Source organism: Brachypodium distachyon, chromosome 4 (assembly GCF_000005505.3).
Source record: "Brachypodium distachyon strain Bd21 chromosome 4, Brachypodium_distachyon_v3.0, whole genome shotgun sequence".
Lineage (NCBI taxonomy): Eukaryota > Viridiplantae > Streptophyta > Magnoliopsida > Poales > Poaceae > Brachypodium > Brachypodium distachyon.
This window is the reverse complement of record NC_016134.3, coordinates 29,596,992-29,623,120: the sequence shown is the minus strand read 5'-3', so window position 1 is coordinate 29,623,120 and position 26,129 is coordinate 29,596,992. Positions and strand designations below refer to the sequence as shown.

The 26,129-nt window shown below is 45.7% G+C and overlaps 2 protein-coding genes and 1 pseudogene across 4 annotated transcripts; 2 read left to right on the top strand and 1 right to left on the bottom strand.

The window, feature by feature from the left end:
- The first annotated feature begins 6,406 nt into the window (after positions 1 to 6,406).
- Positions 6,407 to 8,797, top strand: LOC112268875. Of its 3 annotated transcripts, none has more exons than XM_024455101.1 (2): positions 6,407 to 7,480; positions 7,569 to 8,797. In XM_024455101.1, the coding sequence occupies exon 2, from the start codon at positions 7,687 to 7,689 to the stop codon at positions 8,764 to 8,766; it is 1,080 nt and encodes a 359-aa protein (XP_024310869.1). In that variant the 5' UTR covers positions 6,407 to 7,480; positions 7,569 to 7,686; the 3' UTR covers positions 8,767 to 8,797. The 3 variants fall into 3 exon arrangements, with proteins under 3 accessions (XP_024310869.1, XP_024310870.1, XP_024310868.1); XM_024455102.1 differs by having other exon boundaries at positions 6,413 to 6,547; XM_024455100.1 differs by having other exon boundaries at positions 6,413 to 6,547; positions 7,423 to 8,797.
- Positions 8,774 to 9,837, top strand: LOC100822669. The gene is made up of 2 exons (XM_024455103.1): positions 8,774 to 9,442; positions 9,581 to 9,837. Exons 1-2 carry the CDS (start codon positions 8,979 to 8,981, stop codon positions 9,600 to 9,602), a joined length of 486 nt encoding a protein of 161 aa, XP_024310871.1. The 5' UTR covers positions 8,774 to 8,978; the 3' UTR covers positions 9,603 to 9,837.
- Positions 9,838 to 10,336: 499 nt separating this feature from the next.
- LOC100822362 lies at positions 10,337 to 14,733 on the bottom strand (annotated as a pseudogene).
- Between the last annotated feature and the right edge of the window lie 11,396 nt (positions 14,734 to 26,129).

The window sequence follows — 26,129 nt, the reverse complement described above, 5'->3', positions numbered from 1 at the left end:
CTGAAGGAGAGGAAGAGGAAGGGAAAGGGTCCTTGTTCGACCCAATAGACTCTTGTTTAGCAGTTTACTCCTTTCTCCTGAATCAACCTTTCGTTCAGCAATGCCGTATTTGTGATCTATATTGAACTATGAACTACGAATTAGAATTTGTAATCTCTATTGAACTATGAGTTGTGATGCCCCATTTGATTCAGGACATTTTAGATTCCAAGTGTGAACATTTTATATGTGCTGTTATTTATATCAATCTATTGCACTCAAACAGCAGATAGTTGTTGGATTTTCAGTAAGTGATCACATAACGCCTAATGGTAGGGCGCTATACCTATTAATTTTAGATAACAGAAGGTTCCAGTAGCATTTTGGTGGCCGAAATTTCTTTAAGTCAGGGTATAACGCCTAGTGTGAGAGCGCTACACGTACCAGGTTAGCGCCAGGCGCTGAGGCGCTATACATATTAATTTTAGGTAACAGAAGGTTCCAGTAGCGTTTTGGTGGCCGAAATTTCTTTAAGTCAGGGTATAACGCCTAGTGCGAGGGCGCTACACGTACCAGGTTAGCGCCAGGCGCTGAGGCGCTATACATATTAATTTTAGGTAACGGAAGGTTCCAGTAGCGTTTTGGTGGCCGAAATTTCTTTAAGTCAGGGTATAATGCCTAGTGCGAGGGCGCTACACGTACCAGGTTAGCGCCACGTGCTGAGGCGCTATATATATTAATTTTAGGTAACAAAAGGTTCCAGTAGCGTTTCGGTGGCTGAAATTTCTCTAACTCAGGGTATAACGCCTAGTATGAGGGCGCTACACGTACCAGTTTAGCGCCTGGTGCTGAGGCGCTGTACATATTAATTTTAGGTAACAGAAGATTCCAGTAGCATTTTGGTGGCCGAAATTTCTCTAACTCAGGGTATAACGCCTAGTATGAGGGCACTACACGTACCAGTTTAGCGCCCGGTGTCGAGGCGCTGTACATATTAATTTTAGGTAACAGAAGGTTCCAGTATAACAGTTCTACTAGCTGTATAGAAAAACAGTTCACATAACAAAGTGTGCCATGTAGAAAAAGTGATTCTTGCATTGCACCAGAGCACACCAAATAGATACACAACTAGCACCAGAGCAACAAGTAGAGTTATAACAGTTCAACTAGTCTGAGAGCACACCAAATAGAGTTATAACAGTTCAACAAGTAGAGTTATAACAGTTCAACTAGCACCAACGAGAAGCATGACAGTTATCTAAAAACACATCTACTTCCTAGACCCTCTTCCTCTCTTCGTAGCCAACTTCTTCCTCCGTCGGGGTGGTTCCGCGTACTCATCATCTTCATGTACCTCTTCCTCTCCTTCTTGCTCTTCTTCGAAGATGCCCCTCATCCGTCTCCTTGTACATGAGCTGAAATTAGCTACCTCTGCCGCTTCCTCATCTTCACTGTCGAAATGAACGACCACCTTCTTGTTTTTCGTCAAATAATCCGATGGTGTAAATCTGTGGGGTCCCTTTCTCTTGTTTCCACGCTGCTGCTTAGGGATTGAACGTTGATAATCACCTAATGTGGTGTCGTCTTCCGCAGCTCGTCCTTCCTGCATTCGATTGCCCGTAAGACAAATGCGTCAAACCTTGTCATGGATTTAACATGACATGACAATTGCATTAATGTAAGCACAATTCAAACCTCATTGGACAAGTCATCTTGAAGATCTTCATCAACATCGGTGGGTGAAGACGAACTAGACAGTGCTGACGATGACATCTCGGGGTCACGGCAACCTCCTATCAGGTTGGCTAACCGCCGTAGCCTATTGCCTTGCCGCTGTATTGTTCAGAAATGAAAAATTGATTTATCGGTTCACATATATGCAAATACAAGACATCCAAGCACGCACCTTCATAAACTTCCTTAGTGTACTCTCCCCCTTTTTCCCGTGAGGAGTTTCATCGAGAACTATCTCGGTTCTGTTGGCGTCCTTCCTGATCTCATCACGCTGAAATGAGGAAAGTATTGTGTAACAACAGAATATTCAGAAAGCACAAAAGACTGGAGAAGGATAACACCGTTGCCACAAAGTGCAAGACATTAGCATATGATGTTTGCCTCCCATCCTTTACAACCTGTTGTACTCCGCGTTTGCAGCCTCGTCGAATAGGTTGTCATCTTCCAAAATTTCATGGTTGTATGCAGGCCGGCAAATCTCCGCTCTAGTGTTCTCAAGATACCAACGAAGGTAGTTGTTAAATGCATCAGGATTTGCCGGCCGTTCGGGGGTTCCTTCGCCATTCTCCATCTTGGCCAAGCACCTTTTGAACTTGTCCACATGCACCCTATGTTCCTTAGGCCAATTTTGTTTGCTCTTCTGTTTTTTCCTATCAAGCCTACAAATATTTGGAAGGCACCATATTATTGCGGTAAAAAGGTAACACCAGAAAGCTTAATGAGAACAACAAAACCTCGTTCGTGTACTTCTTGTACAGAAGTTTAGTGTCGTTCCAGTTATCTCTCGTACGGTCCCACTTGTAAGCCCAAGTGGGTCTCCGCAGCGGGTCTTCGTGATCGTCCCAATCGTTGAATGCCAACGTTTCCGGGTGTCCAACGGGGAAGCGTTCCCAGCTCCAAACAGACAGTAGAAGCAGTGGACCACCTATGCCGCTATCTGGTTTGCTCCTACGACAAGCATCGTCCAACTAAAACAAAAGGCAATCAGGAAATAAATTAAGACATGTCATCACAGGTCATTGCACATAGTAACAACAATGAAATATTAATTACCTGCTGGTAAAGGTAGGCAAGTGCAGCTGTGCCCCAGCTCCAATTGGAGTCCCATATGGTCAAGGCCTTCAGCCAATGCCATTGAGCTGTCCTGCCACCCCCGTCAGCAAACAGAGTGCGTGTGATGACATACCACACGTATACTCGTGCGTACTGCTCAACCACCTCGATGGCAGCATCCTCGGGGCACTCGGAGAAGTTCTCAACTATCCGAGTGTACGTTGCGCCCGCTGGCACTCTGTCGTTAGCGGGGTCCTCAGGGGTCTCCGATGCCCTACCAATAAGATTCGCCATCTGCTGGCGCCATCCCGAAGAGGCCGTATTGATACATACTGGTTCCCCGCCGATGGGGAGTGCCAGGATCATGGACACGTCCTGAAGAGTCACAGTCATCTCACCGGTCCGGAGGTGAAAAGTGTGGGTCTCAGGCCTCCACCGGTCGACAAGCGCGGTGATTGCAGAATCGTTCATCCAAGGTGTCGACCGGGTCACCATATGGATGAACGGAAGGAGCCCTGTCCTCAAGATGAACGGTGTGTACCGCTCATCGTAAGACATGGCGCCTGAGGAGGCCCATGAGACCGAAGTTTGAGGGATCCAAGATCCTACAAAACATGTACAAAAGCAATTAAAGTTACGATCGTCTCACTTACACATTTGGAACAAAACAATGACAAAAAGAAGCAACATGTAAATGCTCATTACCATTTGTTCATCCCGTATCAAACGCCCACGGTGAGCCATGTCGTAGTGATCCATTAGGAGCGCCATCCTACATGTTCCAATTAAGACATATTAACAAACGAATGGGACACCCGTACTCCGAACTATATCAACAAAGCAAGCCTTTCCTACAAATCCAACTTATGAATTGAAGACAACCATCCAAGGAACAATCCAAACCAGCCATGCCTAAGAAATAGTGGTAACAATTAACAAAAAAAAATTGATTATAACAGCCATCCCACATGCATGGAAAAGAGCATACTTTCTGAGGTCTTGTTATCCCCAACAATACAACTTCGTATAACATATCAAGGTATTTGAGCAATAAGTTTTTTCTTCATACAAAACTAGCAACTACCGGCCGGCCACATTCCAAAAAAACCTAGCTTTGTTCTTAGCCAGCCACAGTCCACAAAACTACAATTCTCTTATCTTGACTGTTCATGAGTAGGTGCTAGATTTTATTTGAATGCCACAAATAATTCGGACCAAACATTCTTGGGCAAGTACATAAACTAGGGTTTGCCCCAAATCCACCTCTAACCCTAAATGTACAGAAATTTCTCAGGCAAAATGTGGACCAAACTGAGGGGATCGGAGGAGAATACTTGGGGGGAGCAAATGCGACCAGAATTCACGGAGAAATCGACGAATCGGTGGAGAGATTTGGAGGGGAGAAACCACCGCCACCGCTGCGTTCTAACGGGAGAGGAAAAGGGCCGAACCCTTGTGTGCGTGAGCCTCTGGCCCGAGCGGTTCGGCCGCTTTAGGGTACGGGGGTATAGCGCCGGGTGAGGAGGCGCTAAACTACTCGTATAGCGCCCGTGGACGAGGCGCTATAGTGGCTTGCTGTGGGTCCCCGGCGTCGCCACGCTAGACAAGGACGCCACGCTGGCCCCGCTTTAACGCCCGGACACAAGGCGTTATAGCGTAGGGCTAACGCCCAGTATGCGGGCGCTACACGGAAGAGTCAGGTTTGTGAAATAGTTTCGCCAGGAGTCCATATTTCAAATTTTTTTGTGTTTTGGGTCAATTTTGTCAAAATCATGGTCTAATCATCGGCTGAATCCCCGACAAGCAAATCGCCAACAATGGCAACGCCGGCCAGTGCGCCGCTGTCCTCCGTGGAGGTCGGCAGGTAAGATCTCTTCTGGGCTCCCCCGCCGGGTGTCTCATCGAGGTTGGCCACCGGGGAGCATCGCGGGCGACCGGAGAGGCAGCGGGCGAGCTTGCCGGCTCCGGGGATGGGTGCGTGGGCTTATGTGCGGCGCCGCAGGCGGATCGGGGAAGGCGGCGGCGGCCAGGTCACTCGGGTATGTGCGAGCAGCCCAACCATGGTACCGCTGTAGTGTAAAATCTTTTAGCCCCATATGGCCATATACTCCTGCTCAGCGACGTGGAATCGATAGAATTAGGAGTTACTAGGGTCTTAGGATTAGGGATAATGAAATTAAATACTAAGAAGGAACAACCTCGTAAATATTCACAGCCGAAACATTTTTGCTTTCTTTTTGCTCAGTTGTACTCTCTTTGAAAGGATTGTACAGGGTAATGCATGGTTTAAACTACTTTCAGCAGCACATACATATTGTTGGTAAAAACATATTGTGCAATAGGCATTGAATTTCAGCTTTTTGATCACCAATCCACAACTTTTACCAACATGCTTTTTGATCACTACGGAATCGTTGATTCAACTTTTAAAAAACATGCTTCCTTGTTGTGCTAGAATTACGAGAAGTCGAGAAAAGACAGAGTCCAAGTGGATCTGACTAACCACAGGAACTTTTCCAGTTGGGACTGGCAGGGGAAAAAGTTTCTTTTCCCATGACTGGTTGAGTGAGTGAGTGCTATTGGCATTTTGGTTGATCATTTAGAAGAAACTAGTGGTAGGTTTTTGTTAGAAGCATCAAGCTACTACCATGAAAATGTTCTTCTTTTGTTTCAAAAAATATATAAAAAATCGCAAGTTGAAATTGGGGCTTCCCAAACCCAAGTACTTCGTACTTCATAAAGAAATGGGCTCCCCAAATATAAGTACTTTGTATCAATTTCATATAGAAAAGTAAATTAATGTAGAAAGGAAAATAACTACTCCCTCCAATCCTGAATTGTTGTCGAAATATTACATGTAGCTAGACGCTTTTTAAGAATATTTGAGCAAATTTGAGTCAAAAATTTAGGATCGGAGGGAGTAATTTACAACTTGAGAATGTTCTTCCCCATAAATCACCTATTTTATTCTTGCTGATTTCTTTTAGTCTGAGCTCAGCATTGCTACGGTTCAAGTTTTGTGTCTGAGTATCTGGTCCCTGTAGTTTTTCTATTTTACTGTTCTGGTGGCGACTGAAAGTATGACACTCCAGTTAACACTGTTCTAGAGAGATCTGACAAAGTTTGACAGCAAAAGAGAATACAGAAAGATAATTGCCAGATCAATGGATGGAAATAATTTCCAGTTTAATCTATGGAACTTCAGATTGTAGTTTGTTGAATCGTAGCATTTTAACTGTTTGATCAATAAGCCCATAGACTTGTGCAGTTCAGTACTAGCATTATTGTTTTAAACATTGTTATGATTTAGGCAGTTTTGCTCTCATCCAATCCCATGCCACTAAATTTTTTTCTGCTCTATATGAACGCTGTCTCGTTGTTTACACATGACCTGGCATTGACTAAGTTACACATGATTTGGTGTTACTGCAGACGTCTGTCGAACTGCATCCTAGAAAAATAATATTGGTCTGCATGTTACAAATGTAGGCATTGTTCTGATGAATCAAGATTTGATGTTGTATGCAAGAAAGCATCTCTCTCTTTACCTTTGCTCTCCTTGCAAGAAATGTATCAAAGAGCAGTGCCATCATGAGAGATCTTAGTGCCTGTTTACACCTCTGCCCCTGAAAGAGAGGAATAAGACCGAAAAACTAGGGCCTACCTCTAAGCATGTAAGCAAACATTGTGGCTTTGCATGCCACAACTAGCAACAAGACACATGTCCTCAGGCGTTGGGCTGCAAATGATCGAAGCTTCCATCAGCTAGTGTTAGTCCAAGGTATGCACCCATGTTCTGAATTGTTTAATCCCAATCCCATATATAAATTAGCCTGCTGTAGCGTTTGTTTTCTTTCATGGTTTACTGCTTTAGCTTTTGCTTCCAAATTTCGATGAAGTTTATTAGTACTTTCCAAGATGTTTACTCACCACAGAAAAGTTGTTGCTTCAATAAAACTTGACTTCTTTGCTCAAGAGTGTCGAAGAAATATCATACACACATGAGAGAAAAGAAAACTATCACAATTTGGTTTCAACCCAGGGCAGCTGGCATGCCTTTGCTTTTCTTCTTCTTTTTCTCACGGTAACTCAATAGCTATTACACGACGGCCATTATATAGTGATCCTGGCCTTGTCCTTATGCCTGACTCACACTCACAAATTCCTAACTGTCCAACTTGCACTGAATACAAACTTCAACTCCTGCACAGGCTCTATACAAAGCTCAAGACTCGTAGCACTTAACTTCTTAATAAGCAAACCGGCACATGTACAACTCCGAGACTCCATACATCGAAGTATGGAGTATCTGCATACATACTCATGTGTCAGTTTCTTTCATTTCTTTATTTTACATGTTCAGAGGCCTTTAAGAGAAATTTGGCTAAATTTTGTTTTGGGCACTGAAGTAGAAATTCCTATAGTTTCTTTTCTCTCTCCATGATTAACGTATGGTTTCTAGAAAAACATGCTGATGGGATACATAACATGGGCACTAATTATCAGCAGGAAATAACGTTACAGTCTAGGGCATTGAGTACTTCTATGTTGTAACTTGTACGTGCATAAAGGTGAAGCGACCTCTATTTGTGTTTGGAGGATTATGCCTATTGTTCAAAATCCACACTGGATTATGTAATTTCTTTTATCCATCAGGTGGTTGTAACATTCACAATCCATCATTCATGTGAGGGCCGCCTTCATGTGATGGAGAGTATGCTCGAACTATTCAAAGAATTGGAAATCCAGTTACTTGTACTCCTCAGCTTCATAATACAATTCTTGCTCTTCTTTACTGGTAGCCTTCGGCGGCATAGCACCAGTGGGTTCCTAAGGCTCTGCATTTGGGCAGCTTATTTGGGAGCAGACGTGGTAGCAGTTTATTCCCTTGGCCTTCTCTCACGGCATGAGGATGCCACCATGGAAAAACATGTACTAAGTAAAACCCAACCACTATCTTTCTTTTGGGCACCGTTTCTCCTCATACATCTAGGTGGGCAGGACACAATTACTGCTTTTGCCATGGAGGACAACAATTTGTGGTTGAGGCATCTGTTGAATCTGGTGATGCAAGTTGTTCTAGCATTGTATGTTTTCTGGATATCCATTGGAAGACACAATGTGGAGCTGCTAGTATCAGGTATCTTGGCATTTACTGCTGGGATTAAGTATGGAGAAAGAACGTGGTGTCTCAAGTGTGGATGCCTTAAGAGCCTTGAGAGCTCAACTGGACAAGCTTACAAAAAACTATTGCCTAAAGAGATCAATGGTCATGGCTATGATAGCATCGTTTGTGAAGCTTTAGGTTCTACAAGATATGTTCTTGATATCTTTTCAGGGCGTAGCTTACTTGCTGAAAACCCCTTTAGTAGACCCTCCACACTAGGAGACACCAACAGAATGCTCAAGGTGGTTAGGATTGAGCTTGGTGTGATGTACGATGATCTCTACACTAAGGCTCTTGTTCTCAGAACAAGGAGCATCGTCATACTTAGGTGCATTTCTCAGATATCTGCTGTTGTTGCTTTTGTGCTCTTCCACATAGATGACAAACGGGGGTATAATAAATCTGACATTGCAGTCGCCTACTCACTATTTATGGGAGGCTTTTTCCTGGAAGTCTGTTCAGTATTTATTTGCCTGATGTCACCATGGACATGGGCGTGGTTGAAGGTCCGAAAGTGTGGCATGCTTGCTAGTTTGTCCTGGTTTATTTTTTCCAGTGAGATTGGATGGCCTGAAGAGAAGCAACGGTGGCCAAAGTCGATGGGACAGTATAACTTGGTGAGCTGGCTGAGTGCCAGCAGCCACCACCTGCATCCAAGGACATTCAGTCAACGAGTGATGAACAGCAGCAACCACCTGCATCCAAGGACATTCAGTCGACGAGTGATGACCGTGTGTAGGAGATTGCTTGTGGATGTGATCGGTGTGAAGAAGGAAAAAATATTTTGGATTAGCAAGATGTTAGAAACAGAGCAAGTGGACGTCGAAAGATGATGTTGGAGTGTATTGTAGAGGAGATTAGACTCTTGCATGATAAAGTAGACACTGGTCCTGGTTGCTTGGGACGGCAACGAGAATGGCCCAAACTTGGCACTCTGGTGGGAACACTAAGAGGTGACTTCGTTTCAGATTTTGGGTTCGCTATTGTGTGGTTACATGCGCTGACAGAGGCACACCTGGGTAAATACAATTCTCCTTCAGACAACATGGATTTACCTCGTGGAATGTTGGAGGTATGCTCGAAACTTTCCAACTACATGATGTACCTTCTGGTTACCCACCCTTCCATGCTGCCGCTCGCTGCCTGCGCGGTGGCTACTCTCGAGAATCACCATCTGCCTGAATCTCAAGAGAATGAGTACAGTGATATGACCAGAGAGGAGTTGCTGGTTAAGTACAGTCTTCATCCAAGCAAGGAAACACTTAAAGAGATGGTGTCCATGTGGGCAAGGCTTCTTATTTACTCTGCTGGCAGGTCGCGGGCTGAGATGCACGCCTCGCAGCTGAGCAGTGGAGGGGAGCTTATCACCTTCGTCTGGCTGCTCATGGCCCACCATGGGCTTGGGGACTCCTTGGGTAAACGGATTGAGATCACCAACCAAGAAACCATTAAAGGCTGGAACGTGTACCAGCGATATGCTTTCTATTACCCTGAACCAACACCATGCAGGTAACCGAAGATTGATTATCTACTTATTTATTTATTCAATTGTTGACTTATTGCCTATCAAGGAGTGTATGAAGCAATGCAAGCTTGATCCCTATCTTATTTTATTTTTATGTTATTTGTTTGTCTTTTGCAAAGCAGGGTGGATGAGATAACTGGATGATCTGGAAAAAAATCCCATTCTGGGAAATTCTTGTTCCAAAAATGCCCTCAGTTGCGGGTGTCCAACTGGCGTACAACGGCATGCATGTCGTTGTGCTGCCCACAAGCATGTTTTTGCCCAGATTGTAGCTGAGACAATCGAAAGAAGTTTCTGAACTTGCAAGTGTGCGTTGAAAACCCTGTGAAATCGGAGAGCTGAACTATGTTCAATTAATTTGATTTGATTTTTCAGATTTTATGATCTGCTATGAGGAAGCAGATGACTAAAGTTATCTTCACTAACTGTCATTGTCTGCATATTTACTTAGTTTCTAGTTGTCCATCAATCCCTCAGCAGGATCTTCTTATCCTCAGGCCTCAGGCAATTCACACAGGTTAACTGTGAAAGAACACATTTTTGCAGCTGCAACGGCGGAATTGAACTAGTATTTGAACTTATAGGCAAGTTTTTCCTGGAGAATAAAACAGGATTACATGACAGAAAAGAAACCAGAGTCTAGGTAGCAGCTTACACCCCCAAAAAAAAATCCAGGTGGCTTGATTTTACCTGGTACTCTCCTATCTCCATCACATTTGCCTAGGTCAGCTAATGGCAGGTCGGAAGGATTGTGTAGCTAACATAGGGTTGTATATTTAGCTCCAAAACTGTTATGTTAAAAGTTATTTTAGCTCCAGATTTCTACAATCTTCTGATTGACCTCTCGTCTCAGGATTATCTAATAAAGCTCGACGTTCTCTCAAGAAAAAAAACTTGTATCATCCACATACATACTCATTCGATTCCTTCGGTACATCAATTATCTTTCTCCATACTGAGTATGGTGTAATTCTCACCCTGTGCACAAACAGTTTTTGTACAAAAAAAGTCAAAACTGTTATTACAATCCAGACTACACGGAGTAGAGGAAAAAGAGCAAAACAAGTCCTTCAAAGCAAGTTGAGGAACCTCAGCCTGTCGCCAATGTTGCCAGCAGAACACCCCTGTGTGTGTGGATTTCAGTCAGTGGCACAGCTCACTGCCCTTAAACTTCTATCGCCCCTCGACTATCGTAAGAGCCTCAGTATCCACAGAACCCTCCTGAATGTAGTGATCACTCTTTGCCACCTTGTTCCTCCTGCGAGCAAAATAGAGAGGCTGTTCAGGCATTGCGAGTGGTGTGCTTCTACGACTCCAACACCGACACAACATTCGACATAAAGCGGTCTAGCATCTGGATCATCCTGGACACACAAAGCCCGACATGGATGCAGCACAAGGCCTCTTCATTCGAGCAATTCTCTACAACAGATGGGTCCACCAGATCTCCTGCTACCCCTTCTCTCCAGAGATTCCATGCCTGAACAAAACATGTCAATTGTTTAAAAGTCATATAGTTTATATATGTACACAGCACGCTGGACATGGTTTTGACCTCCTTTCAGGATGAAATATTGGACATCATGAACTTACATAGACTATAAGGCTGGCGAACTCATCGGTGTCGTTCTGGATTGAGTTAATCCTTAGACCACTTACAGTTTCCAAGAGCAATACTCCAAAGCTATACACATCAGACTTGACAGAAAAGAGGCCTTCCATTGCATATTCCGGAGACATATAACCACTGCATGTACCATTTGAGTTGCAAGCCATGTATTAATTAATTTTATGAACAGTGCATACAAGTTAGCACTTACTATGTTCCGACAACTCGGTTAGTAGTATTCGCTTGGTGCTCATCTCCACCAAATATTCTTGCCATGCCAAAATCAGATATTTTGGGATTCATATCTCCATCTAGCAGAATGTTGCTGGTTTTCAGATCCCTATGTATTATCATCAATCTTGAATCTTGGTGGAGATAGAGCAGTCCTCTAGCCACTCCTTTTATTATCTTGAATCGCGTCGGCCAATCAAGCAATAGCTTCTTTTCAGAATCTGTAAAGATATATACCAATTTACAAAAATTTGAGACATGGCATCAAATGTCTTTTGTTTGATTGATTTGCAGTTCAAACCTACTGAAAATGAAGGCGTCCAGACTTTTGTTTGACACATACTCATAAATAAGTATCTTCTTCATCCTGCACACAATAACTGAGAAGCCTTACAAGATTTCTGTGCTGCAATTTAGCAATAACAACTAGTTCATTTCTGAACTCTATCATCCCCTGCCCAGAACCTCTACTAAGTCTTTTAACAGCAACCACCTTGTCGCCATGTATGTTTCCCTGCATTATTGCAACAGGGGGAGCATCAATAGTATGGTAAGTTTTAGAATCCCAGCAGAAACTGATGGAATTTTCATATATTGGTGCAATTAGGGACATGCTGTAGGGTATATGTTTACCTTGTAAACTTTCCCAAAGCCACCTTGCCCAAGCAAGTTGGACATAGAGAAGTTGTTCGTTGCAGTGACTATTTCCTGAAAGCTAATAAATGGAAGTTCATGAGATTCCTCTTCAAGTCCATTGGTAATTCTCAGATCCCCCATTATCAATCTCTTGGGATTTCCTTTCTTGTCATGTTTGCCTATGAGAAAACATCATCTTTGTTGTCTTAACATTTACTCAATTGACCAATAGTGAAGAATGAGATAATCAAGAACTATAATATGTGTTCCACATTAAAAAATAAATAAACAAATGGACTACCTTTAAACTTGCAGACCCATACAAAGCCTGCCAATATCAGTACCAGCAGCAGACATGCTGAAATTGCTGGTATAATTTTTACCATAATGCTCTTTTGATCTTTGCCTGAAAAGGAACAATGTGACTAGGTTTATAGTCTGGATTTATTGAACCATTACCTGAACTATGTTATTTGAGCATCAGGTGTAATGTACAATTCATAAATGGTACTAATACAAACACTAAACAGATGAGAAAATGATGGGAGTAGCACATAATCAAATAATCTCCATACTGAAATCATGGTTTCTCGAACTGACAAGTTAGACTCCCCTCCATGCCCTCTTGACGAGGTTTCCGTAAAAACTGAACTAATGGCCTCCAGCAATTTCGCTCTATGGAGCCAAAGTGCAAGTGATTCATGAGTTATCAGCAAGTTAATAATTTGAACATTCAATTCTCACGCTCAAATTTTCATGAACATCTAAGAGCAATAAAAAGAGATACATAATCTCAGTACTTGACAAGCCAGCAAGTCGGAGATACAGAATCTCGTTGCCAACTCCACCCTTCTCCACATCAATTATATCCCCGGTCCACATCAAGCACCTTGTTGCATCCCCATCGATGTTGTTGGTGCTTAGATTAGCATAAGCATAAGCTACACATCAGCAATTTCTGCTACACTCTACTGTGCAATCATCAAAGGTTTTGTTCCACAGTCGTAAGAATTTGTCTGGCACCTTCATTGCTGGCAAGGTCAAGAAACCGTCACCTCCACCGCACTCTAGTGCTTCCTTTCGCCGGCAACCATGAGAAAAGTTGCCTCTGGCCCACTCTGTAAAATCCATCAAGGCGTTTACATGTGGGAATGACCTCTTTGTTGTCGCAGTAGCCGTATACACCACAGAATCCATATAAATTGCACTGGTAAGCTGGCGAGCGGGCAAGCGGGGTCCATCCTGTCAAGCTGGTATTCCATCTCAACAACATGGTCCTTCCGAGGTAGTCAACCTTGTACCATACCTTGGAGGAGCCGTCTGATAGTTCAAACGTTGAGTAGAACTCACCGTCGGCGCCCTTGTAAACTGTCAAGTACATGAGCGGACTAACACTCTGGAGGTCCATGTTGGAGGATATATAGCCGTTCCACGCTGCAGCACGCCAGTATGGCACTGACCCATTCCAGACGAAGAACTGTAGGGGACTGTCAGGGTCATTCCCAGCAGAGAAGATGCCTCTCGACGGGTCTTGGGGGCCCTTCCAAGAGATGATCTGCCATGGTGGGTGCGTATTGTGGCTTGTCCGAATAGGCATGCCAGCAAGGACGGAGTCACTTGGGTTTTCAAAGCTCTGCCATAAAGTGGTACCATCTGATGATAGGACTACAAGGTTGCCAGTGTTGAGAAGTTTGGTTGAGGAATTGCTGCCAGTGCCAAAGTACACGTTGGCCATTTTTTTCAGACAACAAAATGCTGGAGTTGTTGGTCATACCAAGCATCGCAGATGAAGCATCGGTGATTGGGTTATCACGGTTGGCAAGCCACACGATAGTGCGCAACGGGATGTCATTGAACCATATGCCAACGTATGTATCTTTGGTTGAGTTTGAGGGGGAAAAGAAGCCCAAGGCAAACGAATCTTGATCCGAGGTGAGAGTCTTGCCAGGAGTGAATGTCATGCCAGGGACAAGCACACTGGCAGGTGCACAGAAAAGCACAGAATTGAAGGGCCATGAGATCAGTACCAAGATGATGATGATGAAGTGGAGAAAAAGTGGATGCATGCTTACAGCTAGAACAGCCAAGGCAACCAGATCGGGAGAAATTCACGGCGAATTAAGAGCAATTAGTAGGTGCATGGATTAGTGTCTCGTTTTCTTCTTGTAAATAGTTGAAATAGATAGTGAAGTGTGAACAAAAGGCATTTTTTTCCAGGGTGGAATGGATCCTACTATATTATCAGTATCAGCCTGTCATTGTCAGATTAGTAATTGTCAGGAAGGTAAGCAGGTGACTGTTTCGCCAAGGAAGAAGTGACTACTGAAAAAGTCAAAAAGATATGTAGACACAATTCATTTACTTCCATCTTGAATCTTGATAAGTAAACATTCTTTGTTTGACAGGAAAACCCTATATATGGAGGATATAAAGAGTACTTTTTTTTAGGAGCACGGTAATTTCTGAGAAAGATCTATTGACAGAAGACCTCTACAAAAAAAACCTAACAGCTGTATTCATAATCCTGAACTAAAGCTCGAATAAAACATTGAAGTGCCAAAAGGCATGCCATACTATCTTGGCAGAACAGTATAATAATTAGTTCAGTACTCGAAAGCCAACTAAATAAGGAAAAAAAAACTGATGTATTTTACTTCTGATCATGGTTGCATTGTCCTCAACATATTGGCCAAGCAACATTTAATGATTTTAAATTGTCAGAGTGCCTGCGATTAGAATTGTATATCTTTTATAGAAAGGTGAGAATGAAAGCAACAACAGAGCGGAAAGAGCAGAGGAAAACAAACCAATATCAGAGCTTTGATGAATACAGAAGTCTTCAGTTAGTGAGACTGCATAAAACAAGTCATATGCAGTGATAAGATGGCTGTCAGATTGAAACCTTGGAAGGGAAAGCTCCTTTCTCGAGCAGGAAGGCTCATTTTGGTTAACTGTGTTCTCGCGTCTTTGACCACTTATGTCTTAACCACTTTCTCTCCTTCGGCTTGGGCTATAAAGAAATAGGATAAAATAAGAAGTTTCCTTTGGTGTGGTGAAGACTCTTCCATCATCGATTTGAGGTACATAACATGGATCAACAGTTACTGCTATGACAACACACATTGTTCAAGATGCAGGGCAATGTAACAGAATAGCCTACAAATTTTTCTTACAGGTAACTGCAACACAATTGATCCTGTTAGTATGAAACCATAAGGCTGAGGGGTCCCCTAGTGAGGTCGAACAAAAAAACAATAGCTGCGAATATTAAATCTCTCTTCTTATTTAATTTAAAAATGCCACAAATTTAGGGCATACCCCCTGCAGCCCCCCGCCGGGCATACCGGCCTCCCCTACCCCGTCTCCCGGATATCCCGCCGGGCATAGCCCCACCCTCCGGCCTGAGCCCCGGGCATACCCTCCTCCCCCGTCTCTCCTGCGCCCCGCTAAGCCCTAAGACCGTCTCCTACGCCTAATCCTAAGACCCTAGCTAATACTAACTCTAATCTAACTGTTCTACTCGACTTGCAACCGATGCAAGTCCACGCCTCTATATGCCGGTGCTCTTCCACCTCCACGAGCGATGTGGGACTAAAGAGCAAGGAGCAGCGCTCAGTCACTTACCCGAGATTTTCCCGCCGCAGCCGACGCCTCCCCTCGCTCCTCCGCCGACTCCCGCACTCGCTCGCCTTGCGTCGCCGGACGACGGGGCCGGGCGGCGGTCGCCATTGTCTCCTGGCGGCGACGGTTCCCGCGGCGGCCGCTCTCAGCTGTGGGTCGGGGGCGAAGACGACGGTAAGAGGCGACAGGGCTTTGTTTAATTGCTGCTCCTCCCATCCGATCCTAAATTATCGTGTCACAGTCCAAAATATGAATATGAATATATTTTATTATTATAAAAGTTTAGATATATATAATATTTCTACAATAATTTAGAACCAGGGAGAGTACTATTCAACTCTGTCGCTGGGCCTCCTCTATTGGACCGTGCCTCTGCTGGGCCTGCTCCCCTTACTTCCTTTTCTTTTTTTTAGAACGATCCTAATTCTTAGGTGCTCCGTCAAAAAAAGTTGATCTCCTCAAAAAGAAAAATCAAAAAGGTTGACAGTTTCTAAAAAAAAAAAGGTTGACTGGAGACGGGCATGGGGAATATATATGATCGTGGCCGTCAATGGTTCTGTTAATTGTCCTGATCGAGAGGCAGCTAGCGCCGCGCCGTCAAAAAGAAAAAGGCTTGATGAGGTCGACAAGATAATATTATTTGTCTTACTCAAGGGGTAAGGGAGCCTCTGCCGTGATGTTATTTTCTTTAATGGTTTTGATAATGGTTAATTGCTTCGTGTATTTTATTTTCATTTTTTCGTTTTGCTAATGGTTAATGTTGCCTTAAATAATCTGAGTAAATTACAGAAAACTCCACATTAGTGGCTAGGGTTTCAACTTGGTACCAGTTTTCGTTTTGGTGACTAAAATCACCGGTTTTAGATAACCCCTCAGTCGCTAGCGAATAAGCATGTTTCAGACATCTGAAATGCCCAAATCTCTTTTAAAATTTTGGCCGCAACTAAAATGCATACTCACGGTCCAAACTTCATCATCAATTCTTCAAATCGAAGAGACAAAGAATTATGCCTAAAAATCCCACATAAAGCTGCCAACACTAAGTGTCATTGCTACTCCAGATTACTTTCTACAACCTAATGGTCGCCATTGTTGGGCCTCCTCGTGCAACCTCACGGGTGCGCTTGACTTCGACGTCGCCGCCGCCGTACCACCCATCCGCCGCTGTCGAGGGTACGGCCTCATTGCAATCGGGGATGACCTGGTGCCCGCCGCCTTGCCACTCATCGTACGCCTGCGCCGCCGCGCCCGCGCCCGCCGCCTCCGCTATTAGCTTGGGGGGGGGGGGGTGGAGAGATGAATGGCGAGCCGGTCGGGTTAGGGTTAGAATACCGACCCATATGGCCCGGTTGGTCTGTGGCACGCTGGACACCGTGCTGGAGGACACGGTGGCCCGACATGTGGGCTCGAGCGGTCAGAAACATGCTTATTCGCTAGCGACGGAGGGGTTAACTAAAACCGGTGGTTTTTAGTCACCAAAACGAAAACTAGTACCCAGTTGAAACCCTATCCACTAATGTGCTGGTTTTCTGTAATTTACTCTAAATAATCTAGTCACCTAGAATTACAAACTACAAAGCTTAATTGCAGTTTGATTATATTTTGTTTCTTTGAGAAATGGATTTGCAGTTTCAAAAGGAAAGGGGTACAAAATTTGGTAAAATCATTAGAGCAACTCTAGCAGTTACCGAACTGCGGCGATTTTGGGCCGAAAAACGAGCCCGACCAGATACCGCAAACAGGCCCGAAACTGAAAAACAAGATCGGATTACCGAACCGGGCCGATTTTAGTCGCTGTTTGTACCGTGCGAGCGGGGATGTTCGGATCCAAATCCGAACTCCCTTCCGCCGCGACAGCCGCCGCAAAACCCCAATCCCCATACCGCCGCCACCCACTCCATCTCCGATGACCCCCAGTGCTAAAATGCAGCTGCTAAACTCCTCCGCCGCCCGCTGAGCAAGCTTGGCCGCCGCTCCCTGCGGCCACAGAAACCCTAGCGCGTGCGCCGCCGTTGACGAGGAAGAAGCTTGCTCACGCCAGTCGGAAGGTGGCCGCAAGCGGGGAGCCCGCAAGTACCCCAAGTGAGCCCCCTACAGCGAGTGCGCGGCCTCCCTCCACTAGCGCTACCTCGACCCCCAGGAGGGGAGCTCGAGCAGGCCCTCCTCACGCCGGCGAGGGATGAGGAGGAGTGCGCCCGTGCGACGAGCTGGCAAGCTGGCCGCCTGTGCTTGGCACCGTCGTCTTCATCTTCCTCGGAGGCGAAGAGTGGCGGTGTGGTGGATGCGCGTTGAGCATGGCGGCGGCGACCCATTCTTGGAGTAGAATCTTTGGCTTGGTTTTCCTGACTGTGAAACACTACTTGAATTGTATGGAGGCTGGGTGTCATACATTATAAACTTGGTGCCAATGACATTTGACCTTGAAAACGGTAAACATATTAAGATGTAACAACAACTGTCCAATTAGAATACTGCATTGTGAAATAAGGCTATAGTTTCTTCAAGTTAGTATCAATGGAAGATGGATGAAGTGTCTTTAGTGAATTAACACTGATGATTAGATTGGATATTTTGCTAAGTTGTGGTCTCAGATTAGTTCGAACCTTGCTGACGGCAACCCCTGATTCGATTACCTGGAAAGCCTCCTCATGAGGCCTCGTTTGGCAGGCCGGTATTTGAGTTGAAAACACGTGTAAATTCCCGGCGGCCCAATATTATACAATACCCGCAGATCCACGTGAAGCCCGTTTGACAGCCCAGTATAGAAGGGTATCAGGCCGAAAAAACCCTAGAAACACGCCTCGGGGGAGAGTTTTCCAGACACGACCACCCCCCCTCTCGCGATTATTCCACGAGAGAACGGCGCGGCGAAAATCGATCGGCGGCGCCGCTCGATCCTGCGGGCGCTCTGCGCCGGCCTCCAACTCCGCGGCGGCCTCCTACTCCGCACCAACCGGCGCATCCGCGGGTGACGCCGACGAGTCCTCAGCGGCGGAGCGAGTCCGCGACGAGTCTGTGGCAGCACTGCTCGAGAAAAGCTTAGTAGCGGCGGTCCGATTTACACACCGGTGGCGGTAACGCGGCCCGCCACTAAGCCTGCGCCACGGGTGCTAACGAGCACCGGTGGCGGTTACCAGCACCAGTGGCCGTTCGCCCAACCGCCACGGGTAATCCGTAGGGAGCTTCAGAAAGTGCACCGGTGGCCATGGGAAGGACAACCATTGTAATATACGAGTGGCGGTGAGTACACACCGCCACTGGTACACTACCAGTGGCCCTGATGCTACACCGCCACTGGTATGCTTTCGTAGCACTACTGGCGGTTCTCGGTCACGGCCACTAGTACTGCACCAGTCGCGGTGGGATGCAACCGCCACTATACTCTACCAGTGGCGGTGACCAGGAACTGCCACTGTTGTTTGCCGGTTTGAAAAAAATATTTGTTTTATATTAGACAATTCCTGTAGCAGTTAACAGCAATATATCATATTCACAGCACAACACAACAATATATATATATATATATATATATATCACACTTTCATGATAGATAACAGCATCCGTTCACATAACTTATTACCAAAACCTAGATATTCAATATTTACATTGTACATCAAAGTTTCAATACATCGGCACAACCCCTCCTTCATAAAAATCACCGTTTTCCTTCAGGACCTCTTTGTTGAGAATTGTGGCTATCTCCCTCTGAATATCGAACACAAGAACAGCTGCGTTGTGTCCATATTCTGATTCGGTCTTGAAGTAATCCACCATCTGCTGGTAGGTCATCTTCGTCTTGGGCTTGAAACTGGTGATCCAATTGTGGATGATGTACGCGCATGCAGTAGTATCCACAGAAGACCGTACCTTGCGGCTGTTGTATGCATGGGAAGTTTCTGTGATGGGTTAGTTTTTTCCTGCCGTAGCTTGGCAACTCATAATCAGTCACCGCCTTTTTCCACGCCTCTTCGAAGAGTGTTCCGATGGGTTTGAACTCGCGCTGCTCATAGCCTTTCTTCCGTCAGAGTGGATCAAGATACATCACCGACCCTTCTTCGAAAGAGAGGGCCACCACCACCCAATGTTCGCTGTTTACAAAAAGAACGCACATTTATAACCAAAAAGAGAACAACTTAGTGGAACGAGAAAGAAAGCAATGGTCGTCAGAACAACTTACTCTAAATGGTAGAGTGTAAGAATATAATGGCGTTGCTTGTGCATTGCGAAGAACTTAGCTAGGTATGAAATTGCCTTCTCTCTCGAACCACGTTTCCATTCTTCTAGACTGATGGTTGCTTTGCTGAACAGGAGAGGATCGGCGATGGCAACGTATGGTTCTTTCAGGCGGAAGGACTCCCTTGTGAAGTATACACACCAGAGTCTTAACATGTTGTTGTCTAAGCACTTTTCATTGAAGACGTGAAACAAGCTAAGTCAAGGAAGTCCACGCCGAAGGTAAATTCCTTTGTCTGCAGGTTCCCCATTTCGGCATCGTAGAAGCCATAATACGCTGGCACCTTCACATTCATCTGTTGAGCATGTTCTATAGAATTAGCTGATGCTGCCATGTAGTAGCCATGTAGCTCTTGCATCTCTCGCGGTAGGCTTGTTAGGTCCTTAAGGGTGACCATCGGTTGTCCAGGGTAGAACATCAGCACTTTTTCGACTTCCCTGGCCACGAAGTAGGCTCCGCCGACTAAATCACCAGCTACAGGGGGGCTTCATATTCAAAATATCTGGCCGGTTTTCCCAATTCCCTTCAATTATTGGCGGATTGCTGGGTTGCTTGCCCGTTGAGTCCTACTCTTTACTCTTCGAGTCATTGGATCTCTTACTGATTTTTGACCCCTTATTATTGGTGCGCTGGATCAGGCACCTCGAACCTCTCCCATGCCTTGGCATAACAATCTTGCTTGACGCTCTCAGGAACCTCGGTCCATCTCTGATTGATGTTCATGAAGGAGCGAATGATGATGGCATTGCATGTGTTGGCGAAACACGACGTGGCCCTCTTTGGACTCGCAGGTTTCCCCACGTCGTCAGTCCCGGTGACGATGAATTTCTCCTTTGTCGGCTTGTTAGACCCAAGCGGCGCCTTCTTCTTCTTCTTGGAAGTAGCCTGTGATGTGGTAGCCTCAGAGCCTGCATTGAAGCCCGAAGGATCACCGCCGCCGTGTTCAGGCTCATCGTCTTGGGTATGGGCTATTGGTGTGCCCGACGACGAAGAACCCTGAGGTGAGTCCTCAGGGTATTCTCCGTCGCGACCCTGAGGTTCCTATACAATGCCCTTATATGGATTACTTTAAAAAATTGAAAATTTCGGCATGACCCATACTGTAAAACTAGAAAAATTCGGCATGACCCGTGCTATAAAGCTAGCGAATTGGTCTACCCGATAATGAAACCTGCATAAAAATTAGCCACCCACATATCCCCTCGGCGCGATGGCCGGCCCCTTAATTTTCAACGGCCTCGGCACGATGACCGGGCCCACATCAAAAGCAAAAGTAGCTTCATCATGCATATCACATTATACAGTAGCCATAGTAAACTTACTGAGCAAAAAAAACACTAATCGTCCTAATCCTTCACCCTACCTTCATGCATATTCACATTGTATCACATTCACATTCACAAACCCTAAAACTAAAACTAACCCTATCCTTCTACACATTATTCTTCTAACCCTATTCTTCTACATAGTAAGCTAACCCTAAAACTAACCCTATTCTTCTACACAGTAAACTTCATGAGAAAAACAAACTAACCCTAGAACTTACCTCATCGCCGGCAACGGGGGACCCCGGCGGTGTGTCCTCGCGGGGGGGGGGGGGGGTCCTTGGCCGCCGAATTTCAGACCTCGTCCACGAAATCCGGCGGGCTTGAATCCGCCGTGCGGCGGGGCGACGCCGCCTCCTCCTTCGGCTCGTCGTGGGGCGGGAGATCCGCCATGGCCGACGCCGTGGAGAATCTCCACGGCGGCGGCCGGTTCCCCGCGTTCACACCATGGTGGGCGCCGGCGAGTCGGAGACGCGGGGAGAAGGGGAAGAGAAGAGGGGGAACGGCGCGGGTGGGGGAGGGGAACGGTGGCGGCGGCGGCGACGAGGCAGGGCTTCACCTGCGTTAGAGTTAGCTAAGCCGCTGCTGATCTGAGAGACGCGCGGGCGAGTGTTCGAAATTTCGCCAAGTCCCGTCGCTATCTACTTATAGCACGACAGCACTAGTGGCGGTCTTTGTCGTGAGAACCATACCAGTGGCCTTTTTTGTCGTGAGAACCGCCACCGATACGTGGTACACAAACTTAGGGTCTCCAATGTTCCTGTGAATCATAACAGTGGCGGATTTAGTTGCAAGCACCACCACTTGTGCTCAATAGTAGTGGCGGGTTGCTATGTCCTCACCGCCACTAGATCAGTGGCTTACGAATTTATACCAAAATTTCTAAAGTTTTGGGTGAGTTCTCTCTCAAACTTCCTATTATTCAAATAAAAATAAAAAAATAGCAGAAAAAAATGACAGGAAAAAATATGCGAGAAAAGAAAAAATCATACTAGTGGCGGTTTTAGTTGCCCGCACCGCCACTCGTGCTTAGTACTAGTGGTCGTTTGCTATGTTTCACCGCCACTCGTGCTTGGCACCAGTGGCGGTGCTTGCGTTTTCACCGCCAGTAGTGGTCCTTAGTGCGAGCTTCCGCGAAGCGAGTAGGGAGTTTAGTCCCACCTCGCTTGTTTACAGCCATTTCGACCAGCATAAATAGGATTCTCCACCTCGGTTGTCAGTTCCGATTCAATTCCCATAGTACTCTGCTCCTGGCCGATGGGCCCGGTTGTCGGTCCGAATATACTTGGTGAGCTCGGTAAAAGCCTTGTAGGCCCGGTCAAACCTTCATTAGTAGGTAGTAGGAAGCTCCCTGGTTTGTCGGGTTGGGCCCGAACCCGAAAAGCTATGTTGACTCGGTGGGCTAATTTTTTTCCATGAAATTTGATCAAGTTATTTTGAAATTCGGAAAATATTTAAGACATTTGATTTCAAATTTGAACAAGTTATTTCGAATTCAGAACATATTTAAGACATTTGATTTAAAATTTGAACAAGTTATTTCAAATTCAGAACATATTTAAGACATTTGATTTCAAATTTTAAAAAGTTATTTAAGACATTTTGATTTCAAATTTGAACAAGATATTTCAAATTCAGAACATATTTAAGACTTTTGATTTCAAATTTGAAATAATACAAGTTACAATTTTTCATTCAAAAGCATCGTTCAACATCAACTACCAAAAGATACACAAATATTCAACTATTCCACAATCTTGTCCTTCTTTTTCTTTCTGGTCTTCTCCTTCCTCTTATATGTTTGGGTCTCGCTGTGGCCGCTTCTAGCTTATTCCCCTCTCTTGCCTCAGGTCTTGACTTCTTCCTTGTCTGGATTGTCCGTGATGCTTCTTTTTCTTCTTCTTGCTTTGACGTTGGATCAGAAAAACCTTCATAGTCTTGTTGTGAAGTAACTCCGTCGATGCCAACTATGCTTCTTTTCCCTCTCCTTACGACAACACGGTTCTTGCTTGTCGGGTCGTCGATGAAGAAAATTTGTTTGCATTTTGAAGCAAACTGCCATGGTTCCCATCTTGCCGGGATTTTCTTCACGTCCACTTTATGACGAGGAACCTCACGAGGCAGGGTCATTGTTGTGAATCTATGATCTTCTTGTCTGACATCACGTGCCCATCTGACACGGAACATGGGGATGGTGGTGAAGGTGTAGTCAAGCTCCCAGATCTCTTCGATCACGCCATAGTACACTTCTGTAGTGCCTTGGTTATCAGAACTAGTCTCAGCAACCAGCACTATACCGCTATTTTGGTAACTTCTCTTACGATCTTGATCCTTGGTGTAGCACGTATACCCGTTCATTGCGTACGACTGGTAATTCACTACGCAGCCGTCGGGTAGCCGCGAGAACTTTTGAGCGGTCCTTTCTTCTTCATTTGTCGCCACCCTGGCATACCAAAAACTCTTGAGCGACATGGCGAATGTTGCATTGTGGGTCTTGTGTATCCAATCAGCACTCCTCTTAGGGTACCGGTTTTCAAGTTCTTCCATGTGCATGTCGATGAAAGGCTGGACCTCGTACATATGTTGCAGCACCCTTGTATGTGCTCTCATATAGTCGTCCTCTCTCCCCGATGAATACACATCCAGAACCTTCCGGCCAAGCCCACCTTCACCTTCTAGTTTGCCCTTATGTCGTGATTCGGGTACTTCTATGGGTTTGCGATCTGCCAACCAATCAGTGGCGTACTCCACACACTCTTCTGCATGGTAGCCTTGCATGATTATACCTTCCGGATGTCCTCTGTTACGAACATACCGCTTCAGCACCCCATTGTATCGTTCGGGCCCATACATGTTGTGCAGGAAGGAGGGCCCTAGTAGGATTATCTTGTCGGTGATATGGACCATCAGATGTACCATGATATCAAAGAATGTTGGAGGGAAGAACATCTCACATTCACACAAAATTTGTATCATTGAATCCTTCAGCTGGAGGCAGCGTTCCACCGTGATGGACTTTTGCCCCATTGTGTCAAAGGAGTCACAAAGCTTCATGACCGTCTGTCTGACCCATGGCTCCATGGCACCTCTTATTGCAACTGGAAGTAACTGCGTGATAATCACGTGGCAGTCATGAGACTTCATACCAACAAGCTTGTGACTCTTCATGTCAATGAGTCTGTTGATGCTGGACGAGTAGTTGGATGGAACTTTAATGCTGTGTACACACTAGCACATTCGGTGTAACTCGGCTTTGCTCAAGGTGTAACACGCAGGTTTACATCGTGTCGTTACCGTGACTTAACCATTGTGGTCTTCCGGTGACTCTTCCTTTACCGCACACAGCTTCTTCCTTATGCCCAAGAACTCCAGGTCGTTCCGTGCCTTTGGCCCATCGTTTGTCTTATCTGCATTGTTTATTAGCAATCCCAACAAGCCGTCGCAGACGTTCTTCTCGACGTGCATGACATCTATGGTGTGACGGCTTTCTAAAAATTTCCAGTAAGGCAGGTCCCAAAACACAGACCTCCTTTTCCACCCAGGTCCATCGCCATCCTTCTCTTTCGCTTGCGGATTTACTTTCTCGGCAACAACTTCCAAGTTCCTAACAATTTCATAGATTTCGTGCCCAGTCTTTTCCCTGGGCTTCGGGCGAGGCTCTGACCTCCCATTGAAGTTTTTCTTGTCCTTCCTCCATGGGTCATCGGGTTGCAACCACTTTCAGTGTCCCATGTACATAATCTTCTGTGAAACTGGCAGCCTCTGTGAGTTCGTTTCACCCCCGCACTTTGTACACGCTTTGTACCCATGTGTGCGTTGGCAAGATGAGTTCCCGTTCGTAGGGTAGTCATGCACACATGTCAGCAGAGCTTCCCGAAGGGTGAACTCCTTCTTGTGAGCGTCCCAAACCTTTCGGCCCGTACTCAAAAGTTCCGCAAGTTCATCTTTCAGCAGCTCCAGATACACGTTCAGATCAGCTCCCGGTTGCTTAGGGCCTTGTATGAGCATGGATAGGTGGATGTACTTCCTCTTCATGATAAGCCACGAAGGAAGATTGTATATGAACAGGATCACTGGCCATGTGTTGTGTTTGTTGCTAATGTTTCCGAACGGATTGATTCCGTCCGTGCTAATCCCAAACCTGATGTTCCCGGGCTCTATGCCGAAGTCTGGAAACTCCTCGTCCAGGGTCCTCCATTGAGCCGCATCGGCGGGGTGTCTGAGTACACCATCGTCGTTACGGTACACCCCATCAGGATCGATATCCTTCTGAGTCGTGTCGTGGAAGATGAACCACCTGGCCTCCTTCTCGTTTTGAAACCAACGCTCCAGCCGGCTACCACACGGGAGGTACCATACCGTCTTCGCCGCTGGACCACGAGTCACTTCTTCCTCCGGGAGGCCCTCCGGATTGAGGTCTTTCTTCCTGTATTGGGATGTTTTGCATACTGGACAGCTGTGCATGTCTTTGTAGTCACCCTTGTATATCATGCAGTCCAACGGACAAGCATGGTACCTGACTACCTCTAACCCGAGGGGACATGCAACCTTCTTCGCTTCGTACGTGCTCTTAGGCAACATGTTGCCCGCAGGAAGAACTGTAGAAAGGTAACTCAAAATATCCGTGAATCCCGAATCCACCATGTTATATTTTGCATTCATTCGGAGAAGTTCGAGCGTTACTTTCAGCACACTTTTGTCCACCCCTGCATTTTCATACAACGGCGTCTTTGCGTCCTCCCTCAGCTTCTGGAATTTACAGGACACTGTCTCATCATCGGCGTCATCTAACTATTTCCGCAGGTGCACATCATCTAGCATTTCGGCCACCCTGCCTTGCGGAACTTCTTGAACTTCGCCACGGCATGGTTCGTCAGGTGGATCATCATGCTCCATGTTCTCCATTTCTGGGTCGCTTTCAACTTCAATGGCATCCTCGCCGTGAGAAGTCCAACGTGAATAACCCAACACAAAACCGTGCAGGAGCAAGTGCAACTCCACATCGCTTGGCAGAA

Excerpts from the sequence above, each read along its gene's own strand:
- LOC112268875 (XM_024455100.1), top strand. The coding sequence starts at position 7,474 with ATGGAGAGTATGCTCGAACTATTCAAAGAATTGGAAATCCAGTTACTT.
- LOC100822669 (XM_024455103.1), top strand. The coding sequence starts at position 8,979 with ATGGATTTACCTCGTGGAATGTTGGAGGTATGCTCGAAACTTTCCAAC. Across the intron at positions 9,443-9,580 it reads CCTGAACCAACACCATGCAG|GGTGGATGAGATAACTGGAT; the intron begins GTAACCGAAGAT and ends TTTGCAAAGCAG.